At 38.1% G+C, this 19,815-nt stretch overlaps 1 protein-coding gene across 1 annotated transcript; it reads left to right on the top strand.

Annotated features, from left to right (window-relative positions):
• Window positions 1–893: 893 nt before the first annotated feature.
• On the top strand, window positions 894–18,448 carry NT5DC3 (5'-nucleotidase domain containing 3). The gene is made up of 14 exons (XM_053463553.1): window positions 894–1,111; window positions 4,481–4,665; window positions 6,078–6,152; window positions 6,534–6,589; window positions 9,568–9,658; window positions 10,717–10,854; window positions 11,670–11,730; window positions 12,900–13,002; window positions 13,407–13,508; window positions 14,532–14,613; window positions 15,056–15,142; window positions 16,845–16,985; window positions 17,365–17,429; window positions 17,600–18,448. Exons 1-14 carry the CDS (start codon window positions 901–903, stop codon window positions 17,859–17,861), a joined length of 1,659 nt encoding a protein of 552 aa, XP_053319528.1. The 5' UTR covers window positions 894–900; the 3' UTR covers window positions 17,862–18,448.
• Window positions 18,449–19,815: the final 1,367 nt, after the last annotated feature.

Genomic DNA, 19,815 nt, shown 5'->3' with positions numbered 1-19,815 from the left:
AGATTTTTCTGTTTCTGTGGGAATTTTCTCCCATTCATCTAGTAGAACGTTTTATGAGCTGAAGGTGATAAACCAAGACATTTTGGACAACACTATGCTTCTAACTTTGTGGGAACAGTTTTAGGCACGGTCATTTTCTATTCCATCATGACTGTGCCCCAGTGTACAAAACAAGGTCCATAAAGGCATGGTTGCAAAAATTCCCCACAGAAACTCTCCAAAATCTTATAGCTGCAAAGGGGGACCAACTACATATTAATGTCTATGTATTTATAATGCAATGTCATAAAAGTCCCTGTTGGTGAAATGGTCAGGTATACCCTACCAGTAAAAATGCTATCCCCCCCAGAGTTTTAGGGGTTCCTACGCCCATGTTCAAGGACAACAGAGTCCCCAGCAAAGTATATGAAGGTCCATAGAACATCAATACATTGTCCACCCAGACCCTACTACATCCTGACCATGAGCAATACAGGTGCCTATGCCTGTAAATACCCGCAGGCTCTGTGGTTCAGTGGCCACCCGCTCTTCTTAAACCTGGCAGTAAGCAACCGGTTACAGCAATGGCAGGCCAGCCGAAACCCGGCGCGGAGACCTGTTTAAACGGGTTTACACAAACCATTCTAGACCTGCACACCGCTGCGAAAGCTATACGAGCCCCGCGGCAACAATCTGAACCGGTGATTATTTATCATTCCTCGATCTTCAGATATTCGGTATGCCCGCTTCACGGCTCCCTGGTACTGCCACCCGCTGCCGGTAACTCGTACACCAGCACCGTACCGCCACTGCCAGCAGCTGCCGCCTCCTCCTCCTGCAATGATGTCACCAGGAAGTGACTGAGAGGGGGGGCAGCTATATAAAGCCTGCGGCTCGTTTCTCACACACGCAGTTCTCGCCATGTCTCTGGTTTCTCCTATGTTAGGCGCCTGCTGCCGGGTGACCCTGGCTGTGGGCAAAAGGCTGACCGGGAGCCCAGGGCCCCCTCTCGGCATGACTGCCTGCTGGCGCTGGGCTCAGTCCTCGGCTCCATACTCCGGTGGACCTGCGGACGGCGACATGAAGCGATATCTGAATGACCACTACAAGGAAACCAAAAGAAGCATCAACGGTGAGAGAGTAAGGGGATTACCGGCACTCAGTGAGGCTGCGCGGCATGTCTCTAATAGCATGAGGCTCCTGCTGCGCAATGTCACCAATTCGTGCTGCGTGGATTCCGCCACAGAAGTTTGTGAGCCGAGGCAATGAACGTGGAGCGTGGGGACTGCGTGTCACTTACATGCTTTGGGCTGCTTGGTCAATGTGACATGCGTGGAGTGTGGGGCCAGGGACACATTGTGTGTAGGGCTACAGTGACACGACACACACTGCTAGGTGAGTGTGGACTGCAATGAGTGACACCCAGAAGTAGGTGAGTGAATGGTAGTGATAGGGACACAGATAGTAGGTGAGTGTGAACTCCAGTGACAGGGACACTCAGAGGTAGGTGAATGAATGGTAGTGATAGGGACACATATAGTAGGTGAGTGTGAACTGCAGTCACTGACCCTCAGAGGTAGGTGAGTGTGGATGGTAGTGATAGGGACACATAGTGGTAGCTGAATGTCAACTGCAGTGATGGACACTCAGGTGTAGGTGAGTATGAATAGTAGTGATAGGGATGCACAATGATAGGTGAGTGTGACCTGCAGTGGCAGGGACACACATACACAAAAACTCACATACAGGTGAGTGTGAAGTGCAGACTGGCAGGTGAAAGCGGATAGTAGTGATATGGTTTGATGTAAAGCACTAGTGGCAGAATGACATTCAGCAGGTGATCGTGACCTACAATGTCACATATTTGGTAGTTCTGAACCTCGATACGATAACACGAGGGATAAGATCATTCATTTTAAACTCCTTTTTGCAAGATAGTGTCTTATAACCCCGTGACACCACAACATTACTACCCATGCGGTGTATTAGAACAAAATGTCAAAATAAGTTATTTTTATCTGCCTGCATACAAACGGTGCAATAGCTACCTAAATAAGATATTCTCATCAAAATACAGACAATATAACAATGAATGAGGAAATTGTTATTCAGTGTGTTTTAAATGTCCACCTCTGTGTAATGAATTGTGTCGCATAAAGTAGGGGTTATATTCTCAACATGAATTAATTTAGTCTATGACCATAAATGAATGAGATTAATTTAACGGCAGAAACAAATAGCAAACTCGGAATAGATAAACCTACCAATGCAGTCACTAGTGATCACCCCCCCAGTACAAGTAAAACCAATATCTGGATCGAAAGAATAAATTGAATTTAATTTACAAATCTGCCTTGGGGTTCTAAAATACATTAATTGCACAAAAACATTGTACCGATGATAAGGTGCACGGAACAAACTTTTGTAACTTACGGGTGGCAGTAACATTAATTTCCCTCCCTCCCTTTATCCATGATGGGATTTGCATTGCACCCTATAGTTTCTCTCCACCTGTGTTCCGCTTTACAGGAATGGCCTGTTGTGTTACACGGCTGGCTACAGCATTGATGTGTGGCTGTTTTGTGGACCAGGGTTTGTAGTATCCGATACTATAGATTAGAACGGTGTTTGGGTATGATGTAGCCGGATGTGAGTCTGAACATTTCGCATGCCTTGGGTATTTAAATTATCAATGCGTATTGCGATGTAGGCCAGAATGGCAGACTGAGATATATTCTATCCATTCAGACTTTTTGAACATCAGATAATTTCCCATAAAACTAATACTCAGCGTTTCTTGATTTCCTGGCAAGCTTCGGTTGGGTATAGCGAGGGTGTATTCCTGCCCATCCTTTTCTTGGCCTTTCTCTACTCTTTCTTGAACTTTACGTTACTGTTCATTTATTTATATGTGTGTAATGTAAAACTGATACGGAACGATTTATTACTGAACAGGTTTTATCTTAGAATTGAGTTCCAGGAAGCAAAATCTTGAATAAAAAGCCATATTTCATTTAAGTGCCCAATCTGTTTATTCTTTATTACAAACAGAAGCGAGCATATGGTTATACCTGAAAAACACAGGGGTTGCTTCAACTCATATCTTCCATCTTAAAGGGGAACTTTCAAATTCCAGATGATTTCCAACCCAAATCCTTACATCTATATAAATCATATTATCTATTTTCCTCCACCTAAGCATTAATATACAAATACATATCTTATTCTCTGTTGTAGTCTATGTGGGAGGTGCCGCCCAACCACATATTTTACAGTTTTACTGTGTTTGCAATAGCTTTACATATCAACTGTACAGATGTAAGTAATCTCTAGATTGCTAAAACAAATCAGGTGTAGTCTGGAGAGCACGGTACAGCTTCCAACCTGGCTGACAGCAGGATTCCAATGCACTCTTTGGTAAAGGATCGTTAAGAAATGGCTATGCTTTAGGTGGATTTCAGTGCTGAAAAATATAAATATGAACATTGTTCAAAATACCACCATTGATAATACCTAAATGAAATAATTTGGCCCGTTGTGAGTGGCTGTTTCTCCTTAAAGCTGGGTCAAGTAGATCTGATCACTTGTGAGGTCCTGAGAAGCCTAAGAAAGTTCTTATGTCTCAAAAAGCTAGCAGACATTGTTATGGCGCATTAAAATGGGTACTGATAATTGCATATTGAGTTAAACAATTTTATCACAGAATTAAAGTTTGTTATGCAATAACATCTATATAATGCTATATAAAGTTTATATTAATGGCATGCAGTAGAGGTTCTGGTGCCTAACTAATTACAGCTATTATATATATACTTTATTGCACAGATTATTGAATTAATTTGACACATACGGTAATAGTTTACATTTTCTAAGGTATTGGAAGCGTTGCTGGATATAATGTATTGGTCACATCGGCCTGTGAAGACATTACAATATCACATCAGACTTACTGAGCTCTTTACTATGGGAACCTTGGAATGTCCTTTCAGGACTAATTAATAAGCCTTTAGTATAACAAAGCCACATTACTCACACAATCCCCTGTCTATAATATTTTGTTTTTCTTATTTATTCAGTGATTTAATGTATGTTTAGGAACATTATGAAAGTGGCAGCCAAGCCCAATTTTTCATAGATCACTGAAGGAAGCCAATTTAAGCTTGAATAATCCCAGTACAGTATGTCACTCAACGTTACTACTTGGTAACCTACCTGGCAGCAGCCTCCGATGCCCAGCAGTTCTTCTGAGCGTTAATGCTGTTGGGTGTAGACACCCTGTACAGGAAGAATGTAAAACATTGTTTGTTTCCAAAGTGTATAACATAATTAGTGCTTCCTTTTGGGCACTGAAAGGGCTTTTTATTACCTGATTTCCTGTACAACTTGCCAGACTTCCAAAACATTCTATGTTCCTCGCTTCCATGTTTAGGCATTGTTTGTATCAGTAATCCAAGCTGTTACGTACTTTTCCATCTGATCAATGTCTTTTCTCTTTTTGAAGAACTCATCCCTTCAATTTCAAACAATTTATTGAACCCGGATGCTATTTTTGCCAACAATGAAATGAGTCTTGCCGACATTGAAATATATGGATTTGATTATGATTATACTTTGGCATTTTACTCGAAAGATCTTCACACACTGATCTTCAATACTGCTAGAGATCTTCTCATAAATGAGCACCGGGTAAGATGATTGAATAATGCTATTTTATCATAATAAGTCTTACAATGTTAGCATGAATGCAATATTTACACTGGAAACATGACAAAACTGAAGCAAAGATCAAAAAGTATTATTATAGCCACCTGATAAGACTGATTTGTGTATTTATTAAGATGATTAGCACAATGCTATAAGGCTTGTTAAGATATACAGTAGATCCCAATAGCAGATATCTTGACTGAGTCATGACAGTAACAGCTAGTGAACACAATCCAAAAGGTGACGTACAGAGAAGAAGGGCAAACACAACATCAAATGGCCTGAGCTGGTGGCAGATCTTTGTCACAAACTAATATTTAGAACTCCATGCAGTTGTACTGTAAGAGTCTGGATCAGTACATTGCGAGATGTAATAGGTAGGATCTCTAGTGACGAAGGTGATCAACCAGGAGAAGCTTAAGGGTTGAAATTTGTTCCTTGGGAGTGTGACTGCTTTGTGTGATACCTTCTCAAGAACCTTGTCTTCAAAGTCCTTCATTTAACTATTAGCGGAGCTCAAGCAGACCCCAAGAGTAGCAGTTAGGGTACATGATGTCACCCAGCTAGCGCATGTTTAAAGATACTTTTCCTTGGGGTATATTGGAAAGTTTGGAAACCCAGCCAAAAATAACTAAACAAATCTGTAGTTTGCCTCTAGAAGTGGCCCAGGCGTAATGTTTTGGCACATACTATTTTGTGAAAATATCAATACTCTTTGGCCAGTCATATCAATCAAGCACAGAACAGTGTTGATATATTTAAAACCTATTAACCCCTTCAGGACCGACACTGGCAAACAGCGTCTTCCCTTGAAGACCGCAGTTTTTTTGTAAATATTTAAAAGCTTCAAAGCGATCACGTGCACGGAATTGAGGGGGAGTGGCTGCTATGGATCGCTGGGGACACCCAGCGGTCAGTAGCAGCCGCCCCTCGCGATCCCAGAGTTCATAGCGACGCTGAATCGCGCATCATCGATGACGTACCTGGTACGTCCCCGTCTGCCGGTGACCTTTGACCAGGAAGTACCAGGTACGTCCCGGTCTTGAAGGGGTTAAAAGAACAAATAAATCATTCCAGACATGACCTGGTCTATTTTTTTTCTCAATTACTCATTGGCTGTCTGTAGTTGTAAAACTTTATTTATGTTGTAGAGGTAAAAAGGTTCAAAGAAAAACTCAACATGATATAGGCGCATGAGTAATTAGCGGGAGAATAGCAAATGTTATATATGCATAGATATCCATTCCGAAGCCTTTTTATCATTTTCATTTTTGTTGTCTGTTAATGAATTGGTCTAAAGTGAAAAGGATGATATTTTAGTGAATAACTTTAAAAAAAAAAGCCTGCTACAATTTTGTGTTTTTTGATTTGTTACAATTTCATTTGCTCTGTAGTATCCTGCTGAGTTAAGGAATTATGAGTATGATCCAAACTTTGCGATTCGAGGACTTCATTATGATGTTCACAAAGTAAGTATGAGCTGCATGTTTTACAGTGCACCGCCTCCATGTAATCTATCGCTGTAAACAGTGATTCACGCTGTTCCAGCAATCTACTCGGACCTAAGGGATGAAAGAATGTCCAAGAGCTCCGCTGTTTTTCTTGCTATCTTCACAAGATGTTGTTCACAGTTACCAGTGGTTGGTGATGATAAATAATGGCAAGAACATTTTATATCAATTGTCAAATGCAGTAAATATTATTATAAAACCTAGGTTTATTAACATGTTTTTATATTTCTTTTTTTTTAATCATCTTCAAATATTTTGTTTCTTGCTAAACTGGTTTATTTATTATTTGTGATAGCATCTAACATTATAATCATAGGTATACTTATCTTTTTCTGTTAGGCATTATTGATGAAGATTGATGCTTTTCATTATATTCAGCTAGGAACAGTGTACAGGTGAGTCTGTGGCATACATAGTAATGTTTTGCTACATATTTTTCAATAATAACAGAACGGCAAGAACCAATGGGCAAAGCACATTGGATGTAATTAGAAGATACCATCCATCCCTCTGGTATTCAGAGAGATCTCATTTTTTTCCCTTCTATATTATCTACTGCAAATTAGATTTTGGCCAAGCAGACTGAAACGCTGTATGATTTTGTATGCAGAAACAATTATAAATTCAATGACCAAATTTTTTTTTTTTTAAATTTAAGCATTGATATATATATTTTTAATGGATAAAGATGTCCAAAAAAATATTTATTTGTGCTTTAATTACAAGGTCTAAATTTGGATCTGCTTGGTGTAATTTTGTTATTATTGCACTCTGTTCCTTTAGGTGTATATCAAAGTGAATAGATAGTATCTTGTTATTAAAGGAAGTGTATTTTTGTTCATGGACTGGTGTTAGCTTTTCAGTAGTAGGTTTGCACTGTGCTGCCAGCTTGCTGCGGTCATTGCATGGAGTCATCTGGGTAGTGTTACATTTCATGCGCTGCTGAAATATTTTCCTGGACTTCTGTTGGCAGTGCACAATATTTGAAGCTGTCATGTCCTGACTTTTTGCATCTATGCCTTCAATGTAGGGCTGAAACAACTAATCGATAAAATCGATAATAATCGATTATGAAAATCATTGGCAACTAATTTCATCATCGATTAATCGAATCGATTTTTATCGATTTATAAAAAGAGGTTTTTTTCAGAGCAAATGCTCTGAAAAACTCCTCTCCTTATAATAATCCGATCTCAAACAGAGATCGGATTATAACACCGGAATCCAGATCCCCCGCAACACTGCAGGAGACCTGGATTCCCCTCGCTGTCGGCCGGTCTCTCACTTCCTTCTCTCTCCCCCCTCCCATACACCCCTCTGACTCCTCCCCCTCCCATACATCACTCTGCCTCTCTCCCGGCTCCGTTACTTACAAGGACTTTCACTGCAGCTTCATAGAAGCCACAGTGTAAGTAAAGTGCAGTAACGGAGGCTGTCTGTGCGATGCAGACACTCACAGGCTGACAGAGAATCATCCTCTCTGTCAGCTGGTGGGGGTCTGCATCGCACAGACAGCCTCCGTTACTGTCAGTAACGGAGCCGGGTAGAGAGGGAGAGAGCGGCAGAGGGGGGAGGAGTCAGAAGGGTGTATGGGAACCACCCTCCCATACACCACTGTGGCTCTTTCCCCTCCCATACGCCACTCTGCCTCTCTACCCAGCTCCCTGGTGTCTAGTGAAGATCCGTTGCTGACAGGAGGCAGAGTGGAGTATGGGAGAGGGGAGGAGGCAGAGTGGAGTATGGGAGGGGGAGGAGGCAGAGTGGAGTATGGGAGGGGGAGGAGGCAGAGTGGAGTATAGGAGGGGGAGGAGCCAGAGTGTAGTATGGGAGGGGGAGGGGCCAGAGTTGTATGGGAGAGGGGAGGAGCCAGAGTGGTGTATGGGAGGGGGGAGAAGGCAGAGTGGAGTATGGGAGGAGGCAGAGTGAAGTATGGGAGGGGGGAGGAGGCAAAGTGGTGTATGGGAGGGGGAGGAGGCAAAGTGATTTATGGGAGGGGGAGGAGCCAAAGTGATGTATGGGAGGGGGAGGAGGCAGAGTGGAGTATGGGAGGGGGAGGAGGCAGAGTGGAGTATGGGAGGGGGAGGAGGCAGAGTGGAGTATGGGAGGGGGAGGAGCCAGAGTGGTGTATGGGAGGGGGAGGAGGCAGAGTGGAGTATGGGAGGGGGAGGAGCCAGAGTGGTGTATGGGAGGGGGAAGAGGCAGAGTGGAGTATGGGGGGGAGCTGCCAGAGTGGTGTATGGGAGAGGGAGGAGCCAGAGTGGTGTATGGGAGGGGGAGGAGCCAGAGTGGTGTATGGGAGGGGGAGGAGCCAAAGTTGTGTATGTGTGAGTTATAGTGGTGTATGGGGGTATTATGAATTTCAGGGCATATAGGGGTTATAAGGCATATCGATATTAGGCATATCAGGGGGTCATAAAACATCTGAGGGTAAAAGGTATATCAGGGGGCTCAGTTGCATATCACTGGCATATAAGGAGTATAAGGCATATCAGGGGCACAGTGGCATATCAGGGGGCACAGTGGAATCTGGCATATAAGAGGTATAAGGCATATATGGGGGCAGAGTGGCAAGCTGGGGGTCTGATGTGCATAACCGGGGGCAGTTTGGTAAATAAAAAAAATTTAAACAAGGCTTTTTTTCTCATAGTTTTTATTAAATATGAAAAAATAGTTAACATATGAATTAATATCTACTAATAACTTTGTATTAAAACCTAGTTTGAGAAACACCGTGTTTGGGTTCTTGTAGCTTTTATTATTATGTCAGTAAAATAAGAAGGTGAATAGAGAGAGGCCATTGCAATAAAGAGATGACAGTGTAAATTGTACGTTTTTATTACATTATTTTAAATTTAAAAAAATTGCATTTTTTTATCCGATTAATCGATTAATCGAAAAAATAATCGGCCAACTAATCGATTATTAAAATAATCGTTAGTTGCAGCCCTACTTCAATGCTTCCAATGTATAACTTCCAATAATCACTAGTTTGAAATTCAATAAAAGCATGAGGGCATATTGCGGATATGCATTCAGAATGTAGATGTAGGTAAGTATGTTTGTTTTTAGATAACTAGGAAATGTATAGAAGTAAAATATTAGGGGCAGAGTAAAGATTAACACGGACAAAACATATTTTGTATGTGAACAATGTAAGAATTAAAGTAAAGAAAAATTGTGAGATTTTGTGTGATCCATGTGGTTATGAACAGGTGGCTGGAAATGTTTCCTTACCGTAACCTTTTGTTGGCTTGTTTTGGAAGATCTAGACACCTTTTATGTTACTTGGCCATACATATTCTGGTTTTGCATGTAACCCTTGGAGCAATTCTTTGTTTACTGAATCCTTAACACTTACACTTTTTTCTATCAGAGGGCTTAGTGTGGTACCCGAGTCAGAAGTCATTGAAATGTATGAGGGTCACCATGTCCCGTTGGAACAGATGAGTGACTTTTATGGAAAGGTAACAAAAGTATTCATTTTATATATTCAAGGTAAATTACATTATGCCATTTATTTTATTAAAGTCACACCATTAAACAGCAGGTCTGTCTTCCTGGTTGCATCTTCCAGTCTGTAAATACACTAGGGGCCCACAGACATGTTTTAATTTCCTTTTATAATGCTTTTACCTGTTGTTGTGTTTGAATAAAATTCCCTTTAAAAAAAGCAATTAAAATAGCTTCCACAGTGTTGCTTAGCCTTGCAACAATAAACGTTTATTGTTACTGATTTATATATTTGTTATACTGTTTTTTTTTCAATCACCAGAGCAACATTGCCTTTTTCAGAGACTAAATATGCTGTATAGAAGCATAAACATCAAAAGGCAATTTAATAAAAAATCACTGAATAGTAGTTCTTACTGGGGCAATTACCTGAATAAGTTCTAACGCTAATTTAGAGTTCTCGGACAAAAAAAGAATTTGGTGGATTTAATATTCCTGTTCTAATTAATTTAAGCTTGATGTTGGTGGATAATGTCCAGAATGACCTAAAATGAAAGCTGAGCTTAGAAGGCAAAGACCCTGAGAGGTTACTAAGTGACTAGACTTTTCCAAATACAGACAAATCTTCTTTTGTTTAGTTTTTGGTCCATTCATTTTCGGATAATGAATTTCACTTCCTGCCCCTTGAGATGAAATTTAGTGGGCTTTTTCCATTCAGAAATGAAATCTGTTGTCACTCACTCAAACTCTCACTCTCAGTCGCTCTCTCATGCTCTCATTTACTCTCTCTCAAAGTTTCTCTGCGTCCCTTCTCTGAAAGTGGACGGCAGAGACATTGGGACAGCGTGAGTAAAAATGTGAGCGCCACAAAATGCAAATGAAAATTTGTTTTGTTTATTTTGTTGTGGTCTCTCTTCATGTTCGGTCGTTCATGCATTTCCACGAAGCCAAGTGCACAAGTCTGTAAGTGACTAAAAACATGACCTGCTGTGATGGATGTGTTAGTGTGTAGTAATTGTACAGTATATATAGTTACTGTACACATAATATTTTGTGCATTTTCTCCATGCAGAGCTCTGAAGGGAATACTCTGAAGCAATTCATGGATATATTCTCACTGCCAGAAATGACTCTTCTCTCATGCGTTAATGAACATTTCCTAAAAAACAACATTGATTATGAACCTGTTCACTTGTACAAAGATGTGAAGGTATGTCACGAAAAAGCGAAATTATTGCATTATTAAATGTGCTGTTTCACTTTGCAGAACTGTCATTTTATTTTTTTGTTCTGAAGGTTTAATTCCATAGAAACAGTCCTTTTCAATTCGTATGGCAAAGGCCAATTAGTTTCTGGTATTGTTCCACATTAAAAGTATCCTCTGCAAAACATATAAATAAGGAGACATTTTGTATGATTAAATAATATTTTCTTGGAAGGGTACTAGGGATGATGTTTCCTTAAATTCAGCAGAGAAAGTGGAACAGTACTTTAAAAATAAGATGCAAGGGAATACAATTTATCTTTTCACTTATTCTCATTGAGGTCATTTTCTGGTACCATCTATGATCTCAGGATCAAATGTAATGTGCATACAAAAGTACTAAAAACTCTTTAGGACATGCACAGAATGACTTGACTGGTTTGTTGGGTCAAGCTGCTGTTCGTGTAATGGTGGCTTAGATACATCCTAAGATCAGGTCAACCAGGGCACCACAATGGTGTTCCAAATGTAGGACGTTTCCGTGATGTGAATGGTGCTTCTTTCAAAGTGCAAATAGGTTACATATTATAACATTTTGATACAGCTTGTGAGAATATAGTTAGAAAAGATGTAAGCAATCCAGTAGACCATAAACACCATTAATTTGTTGAATTATCTTTTCTAAATGAAATGAAACATTTGCTATTTCTTTTGATTATAAGTGCTAAAAGCTGTTATTTGGACCTACAGCTAGACTGGATTGTTTACCAGTATGTCTTTTATATTGAGTAATAACATGTTTTATCTCTTTTGTATGCTAGGATGTCATAAGGGATGTTCATGTAAAGGGGCTAATGTACAGAGCCATTGAAGCTGACATTGGTAAGTAATGATCGTGTATTTTTGTCTAGTTGCTCCATAATAAATGCTGTCACATTATCTAAACTAGAATATTGACCATGCTTAAAAGTTTATATGTCCATAAAATGGGTGCTTTTGGAACCGAAAGGGCAGGGAACATATTTTATTGTCCGAAAACGAATGGACCAAAAACGAAACATTTGCGCTGGTCCATGTGTTTGGCCACCAACATGAACCACCAGAACCAGATTTTCCATACGGTATCACCGTATTTAACTTCTATGCATGTTCCACTGATTTATGTTCTTAACGTTTGTTGTCGTTTTTCATTAAGAGTGGGGTTGAGAGTAATCTTTGTGTGTAGAGTCACCTGTGAAATCCACATATCAGTCTACATGTCGTCCATTAGTTTATAAACCACCCATTTCCTATTAATGTCATGGGATATTGTATGATGTGGACGGGGGAACGTGGTAAACTTTATGCACCACTAGCTGTTTTTGTTATCTGTTCCCACACTGTTCTTGAGCAATGGGGAGTCATACCATTTGGATGAATCAGTGGTTTGACAAATAAAGAAATATCAGCCTATTTCTCTGTGCTTTGCCGTCAGCAAAGTAATGTGGAGTTTCTGAATGAAATCTGCTCATTTTAATGATTGACAGATATAGGGGTATATAATATTTGCACCCTCAGTGGTAACTGTTGTACACTGAGGCATGTACTCGTAAGCTTTATCCATTTATAGGATTGCTTGTGGTGAAGCCATAAAGTCAGATTTCCTTCCTTTGCAGTAGCATGAGCCTTTTATATGTGACATTTATGGCAAACTCTGGCATAATAAGCTGTCATCTTTTTACTTTCATTATAAATCTTCACGTTGTTGCGTTAGCAATGGTTCCGAACTGAAAGCAGATACACAATATGTGCCTACCTGTCCTTATATTCACATTCTTTTATTACATCTTCATTATTGACCTTGAGATATATATATATATATATATATATAATATAATATAATATAATATATTGAAAACCGTTTGCGCCCCCAGAAGGATGCAACTAAATAATGTGCATTGTTGTAGATACATTGTTAAACAATTACAGCATGTTGCTCTTTTTGGGTGATTGTTTTTTACATTATCACATGGATATTCCGTTTGTTTGACTTATTCTTCAAATGTTTCTAGAAAGGTACATTTGCTATGGAGAAAAAACTCGAGCTGTACTGGCAAAGTTGGCAAACCATGGCAAAAAGATGTTCCTGATTACAAACAGCCCCAGCAGTTTTGTGTAAGTAAATTGTTATAGTGGGAATATCATTTCTCATTCTGTCTGATTTATCAGTGATTCTGTTTATCATTGTCCTCTCCATGCGTCTGTATTTAGTTACAATACTCTTTATATATTGCAATGGCTGGCTCAATTGCCTCCAATTATTATACTTTAATCTATAGCTATAAATTACAGGTACATTAATGATAGGAAGACCGGAATGGAAGGCATCCTCGTGTTGAATAACTGTTCCTACTGAGATACCATTCATTTTCTTGTGTAAAAGACATTCCTTACATACTGTGTGCATGTCTATGGTATTTTAAGGTTCCTTTTTAATCACCATTGTTAAGAATGTTTTATAAAAAGCATACTCCTTTTAATAATATATATCATGTGATAAATAAGTATGTTGTTCATAGGGACAAAGGAATGAACTTCATCGTAGGAAAGGACTGGCGGGATCTTTTTGATGTTGTCATTGTTCAAGCTGACAAACCTAATTTTTTCAATGATAAGAGAAGGTGAGTTCCCGCAAATCGTTCGTTGCGTGATCAAACTGTAGTGATAATCTGTATCTTCAATAACTGAACCTTGCATTAGGAATGAAAACTTTCCTATTTTCCCATTTATGTATTTTTTTATTCATTTTGTTATCCTGTGAGAAACATGGCCGGCCCACTATACACAGAGTTTAGAGTGTCGTCACTCATACGATGATGGCACTCAAGACATAAAAGGTGAAAAGTCTTGTGAAATGAAATCTTATTTAAATTCAGCACTGAAAACAATGTATAGCAGGTAATAAGAGGCACTTTTATTTTATATGAATTCTTCCATGCACAACACATGGTTCGTATGCTGTGAATAGTCTTGTTGTTTTCACTGTATTGTTGTTGTCGTTGTCTCTGGCACCAAGACTTGCATCCATTTCATTCACAATATAACATCTTGAACTTGCTTGCCATTCCTGAATAGCAAGAAATAACTGATGATCTTTGGCACACGTTAACAAATACGCCGACAAACACAGAGCCATTAGACAGAAAACAGAGTCGGAGCGACTATTCAATGGGTTCAGTGCATTCCTAGCCTTTCCGTGAAGGATGTTTATTGTAAAATCTGAAATGTAACACTTTTTCCCTCTTTGGGCATATCTAACAGTAACAAAAAACACTAAGGGACATATATATATGTTATCTCTGAATTACACCTGCATTCTATAACTGAGTAAATATACTTGAGCTTTTTACTGGAAATTGTGTGGAATTTTGTCCTTTCTACATTTATCACTTACTTTACACATTGCCAAGTCGTTTTATCAACATAAAATGTCACTTTGGAACAATTCAGTATTGATGACTTCCAAATAGGAGGATTTGGGAGCAGGAAAACGGCTACTGTATTCACGCCAACGTTGTGAGCTGAAAGTTAAAACCTTTTATATAGCTTGTTCTAGCCATGTCTCAAAGTGTAAAGCGCACCCAAACATTTCACAAATACTCCTGAGATGACTCTTTGTATTGTGCACATTTTATCCCTTTCAGGCCATTCCGCAAAGTTACAGACCGTGGGGTTTTATTGTGGGATAAAATTCACCAGCTTGAAAAAGGAAAGACATACAAGCAGGTAAGTTTTTTTTTTTTTTTTTTTTTTTTAATAAGCATTGCTTTTATCTTTAAAAATAAGCCATACCACTTATGCGCTTATAATGCATTAGGGGTTGAGGGATGAGACAGAAGGGTAGGGACTGCTTGGGTGAGGGTGATTTGATTGTAGCGAGGGTCATGTGGTTATTGGTGTGGAAATCTTGGAGGTGAGGAGAACTGACAATTCTATTCCAGAATGCAGCTCACACAGCATTAGGAGGATAGGTGGTATGCTTTTCTGGACAGGTGGGTGTTTAGTGAATGTTTGAAGCTAGAATTAGAGTCTGATCTGACCTATGCACATATTTCCTTATCCAACAATGAAATGATATAATTTAGACTATTTAATCAATTATGTTAACCCTCAATGTTAATTGAGAAATATTTCAAGCTTTTTTTTAAATTGCATTCCTTGCATACAGGGTAACTTATTTGAATTTCTGAAGTTAACTGGATGGAGAGGATCAAAAGTATTGTACTTTGGAGATCATATATACAGTGACCTAGCGGTAAGAGAGATGCCTTTTTATTCTTGCTAAACTGCCTGAAAAAGAAAATCATAGTAACATTTTTATTGGAAATGAGAACTGTTGTGCCCCATGTTTGCTTTGCTCCTGAAACACTAAAGAGGGAAGCCAAACTCTTCTCGTTTTGACATCAGTAAGGGCAATGAAGCAAACCTGGTCGCATTAATTTCTACTGAAGAGAAAATAATCAGGCACAGCAGACCCTTTAAAAATAGAAAATTAAAGGGTAACTTCCAACATTGTTTTTAATCCTTAAGGTATTAATGGATATGTATGTAATATGGCAAATGACTCAGAAATGGTTACTTTATTTTCTTGTCTCATGTGAATACTCACCTACTCATGATCCTCTGCTATTTGTGAAGCTAGTTCTTAAGACTTGAAAACGGTACTGATTGCATCACATGTGATGCGGCCTGCATCACAAATCTATAAATATCTGTCCTTATGCAAGCTACTTGTTACAAAATATTTAGTTATTTGCCACAATACTTCACGTACGGCATTTGTGCCGTCAGCTCAGACTTGTAACGCCTCTTCTTCGTAGGAAAGCAAACACCGTAGTGAACACTGGACTTATTGCAGATAACTCACACTGGGAAAACGGGAACTAAGAACACCCGTTCAAACTACTTGTACTTTTTTCTCCTCTTCTACTTCAAGTTTACTAGATACCCAACAATATATAAATATGCCATATACATATGGTATGCATAAAGTTCCACTTTAAACTACTTTTTTTTTACCTACAGTGCTTGGATTTTATGATCATCCAATGTATACCTTTATGTCATGCTGGGTTTTTGGTTTAGATGAAGAAATTTTCTACCAGTCTTGAGTATGTTAAATAATATTGTATGGTCGCTTTTGAGCTCATATCCCTAATCATTTCATTCTTTATAAACTTTCTCGTCTTTCTCATGTAAATATATATATATATATATATATATATATATATATTACATTTTAAATGTGCAAACCTATTTGCTAATTATTTTGGGTAGGTTTCCTAAATTCCATCGGGAATACCTCAACTTGCAATCTAAAGCCATAAAAATGCTTTGTTATGCCGACCGCTCTACTTCTATAATACAAAGTACAAGGCCGAGAGATGTCTGCAGTATATCTCAGTGGATCCTGCTTTACTCTCTGTAGACTGTTTAGCCTGGATTTATTTTGGTGTGACAGACATCAGTAGCTGGCGGCATCCACTGGCTTGTCTCAAGTGTCAGCGAACATTTGTTTATACGCTTTGAGGGGAGCGTATCTTGTGAATGCTATTACAGACAGGCTGGGATTTTCACTAGTCGCAAGGGAATTTGATCTGATAATTCATACGTTTTTTGGTATTCACGTTAGGAATAGGATGAAATTGACTACCTTTGTACCGTATATATATATTCGCTAACACTATAAATTTAAATAGTAAGCAACTGCAATAATGGCTGCAGCACATGTACCCGGAAGTAACCAGAGACCAGTGACCTATTGTAGCATTTAAGAAATATCAGGTCTCATAATTAGCAGCATGACTTCCTCCGTATTACAGTTAAATGTTTTACCAGTAGCTCATCTGTAATATTGTAATAATAAACATAAACATTTATATTTTAAACAAATTGCTAGCCAGTTACACAGACTATCCTGGAATTTTATAATGTGGTTTTAAATACATTTTTTTCAGGATCTGACTTTAAAACATGGATGGCGGACAGGAGCCATTATTCCAGAATTAAAATCCGAAATTCAAATCATGAATAGAGCAGAATACATTCAAACCATGGCTTGGCTTCAAGGTTTAACCGGATTACTTGAACGGATGCAGGTCGGTAATAATTCCACATTGAGAAAAGAACAGCATATTCCATCCATACAGACATTAATCACATCTACTACCTCTGCCGACACATTCATTATTAAAAGGAGTGCTTTTTACATTCTTGTTCTCTTGTTTGTATATAGTAAGATGAGTCTAGTTCCTAGTACCAATCGTGCAAGGCTGTCAGACACTGACTGATGGTAATTGTGTATTTAATGCTTGTGCCAACTTCGGTTTATTTTAGAAGTTGACTTAATTTGATCTAGCTATTTTTGTCTAGCCTTATGAAGATGATTTAAGCCGCCACAGAACAAAGTCAAGGAAGAGTGCTTGCTGTTCCTGTCTATATTACCTAATTAAATATCTTGTTGATTTTCAATTGTAGGTTTACAGAGATGCTGAATCACAGATGATCCTAGACGAGTGGATTAAAGAAAGGAGAGAGATGAGGTCAGAACTGAACCATTTATTTATCGAGGTGTCATATTAATTAGGCTCCTCTGTTTTACATTGTGTGTAACAAAGATGGTCACCTAAATTCACTTGAAATGACTTAATAACCAACCCATACCAAAATTTTGTTTCAGAGTAACTGATAAATTCTTTTCTCTCCCCTACAGGGACATGGCAAGAAAAATATTCAACAACCGCTTTGGAAGTATATTCAGGACTGATCACAATCCCACGTATTTCTTGAGGCGGTTGTCCCGTTTTGCTGATATTTACATGGAGTCTTTGAGCTGCCTCCTGAACTATGATCTGTATCATACTTTTTACCCGAAGAGGACACCGTTACAGCATGAAGTCCCGGTGGCTTCTGACCAGCCGTATCCTGGCATCTTTGGGATCCCTTTCCTACAAGAAATTGCCCAACTCAAGTGATTCCAGTCTGTGAACTGAATGTGTTTCTTAATCACTGGATACTTTGACACTTCCAAATGATCTTGGTTCCCCAAAGCCACTTTTTTGTTTAATTACATATTATTTACCTATGATCCCAGTTTTGTTCCTAAGGCTGATTAGTTTTGTTTTTTTTAAAGTGTTCCAAGACTATCCAGTATTGTCTCTTCAGGCTGTAGCTATTTCATGAATCTAGAAAAATGCTATCTTTATTTTTCACTTAATTTTAATAGAAACAAAAATCTCACATGGAATATTTATGATTCATCTATTAAGTATCTCCTGGAGTGAGAAGAGTGTGTTTTAATGGGTGGGTTTAAAAAACTGCAGTTAAAAGGGTAATCTATTTGAGTGTATTTTTTGTAGATGAAAGTTCTCCTATTACAATGTTGTTTGCAGGTCAGAGATTATAGCCTTAATTCTACATCTATTACTACTGGGGAGAAAGATAGATATCCTCGATTTTGACATAAAACTTTTTTTAATGTGATATAGTTTTTTTAAATTAGTAATGAAACTGATTTTCATATAGTTTTTTTTCCTTTTATGAATTTGCTTGTGTGCAGGTTTTATAATATATATATATATATATATATATATATATATATATATATATATATATATATATATATATATATATATATATATATATATGCACACACGCACATGCTGGAGTTGGAGAAATTTTCAACATCTTAGTCCCCCGATACTGACATGCTTGCAGAAACAGATATGTTTTATGGGCTTCTGCACAATGCCAAAGGAACAAACGATTGTAACATTAATATCTGCTCCTGGCAGATATAAAGAATTAATCTCAGATTGATATCTATTCAATGGCGGGTCACCTTTTAACGAGGTTGCACTAAACCAGTTGATTACTTTGTACATAATGACTATAGCAGCAATATTGTGTCGTGGAAGTTATTGATGCAATCTTGTTGAGGTGTACTGTATTATGGGAAATAGCGCACAAAATGCATTATTTCTTATTGTTTTAAACTTTCAGTATGGCAGCTTTATTGTGTGTGTTTTAACAGAAATAATCTGGTTTGCCTGTGGCTCAAAGTATCAATTTTTAGAATGGTTAGACGAACACTAGTAAGGTAAATAGTTGCAAAAATCAGGAAAAAACAACAGTATTCATCTTGTATGATTTATTCCAGATTATGTTTTTTTTTATCATTATTATTATTATTATGCACGTATTTGTTTAAAATATTCAGTGCATTTTGGTTGCTTAAATGCTAATTGATTTCACTCTAGATATATAGTTTTGCAGTCAGATTTTATACACTAAAATTGTGGATACTTTGTTTTTTGCTTTGTAACAAAGATAACTTGAACCCTCTAAAAAGGTTCATTGAGAGGGAGTAAACTTTCTGGGTGTCCAGATTTTATGAAAACAAATGTCCATGCTGAATGGTCTCTTGCATTACAAAGTGATATAAAGGTGCATATCTTAACTAAAGTTACATTTGTGTTTCCTGATAACTGCATGCAAAAAAAAATCCATAGATCTTCTAAAACTGACTTTTATGAATTTGTAAAACAAATGTAACAGGTGGTTACTTCAAATGTTTTTGAAGAATATGAGGTGTTATATCTTTTCATATTCTGGCTATAGGCCTGTTTCAGGCACGGCAAAGAAAGGTTTTGCGATCAAAGCTACGTCTTTGGTGGCTCTGCCACCTTTAACGTTAACGGAGTACTGTGAATACAAATTACAAGTATAGCATTTGTCAAACTATTTTAAAAAGTCTGTACTGCACTGTTGCACATTTTGTACTGGGTATTACGTGAACCTTTGTTAATAGTAGTTAGGAATTTTCTTATGTCTGTTTAAAGGTATAGATGGGGCTACAGCACCATTCTAATAATTATAGTCAAAATCCATATATATATATATATATATATTCATGTTACTTAAATGCTG

This window comes from Spea bombifrons, chromosome 4 (genome assembly GCF_027358695.1).
Source record: "Spea bombifrons isolate aSpeBom1 chromosome 4, aSpeBom1.2.pri, whole genome shotgun sequence".
NCBI classification, from domain to species: domain Eukaryota; kingdom Metazoa; phylum Chordata; class Amphibia; order Anura; family Pelobatidae; genus Spea; species Spea bombifrons.
This window is presented reverse-complemented; position numbering and strand designations above follow the sequence as displayed.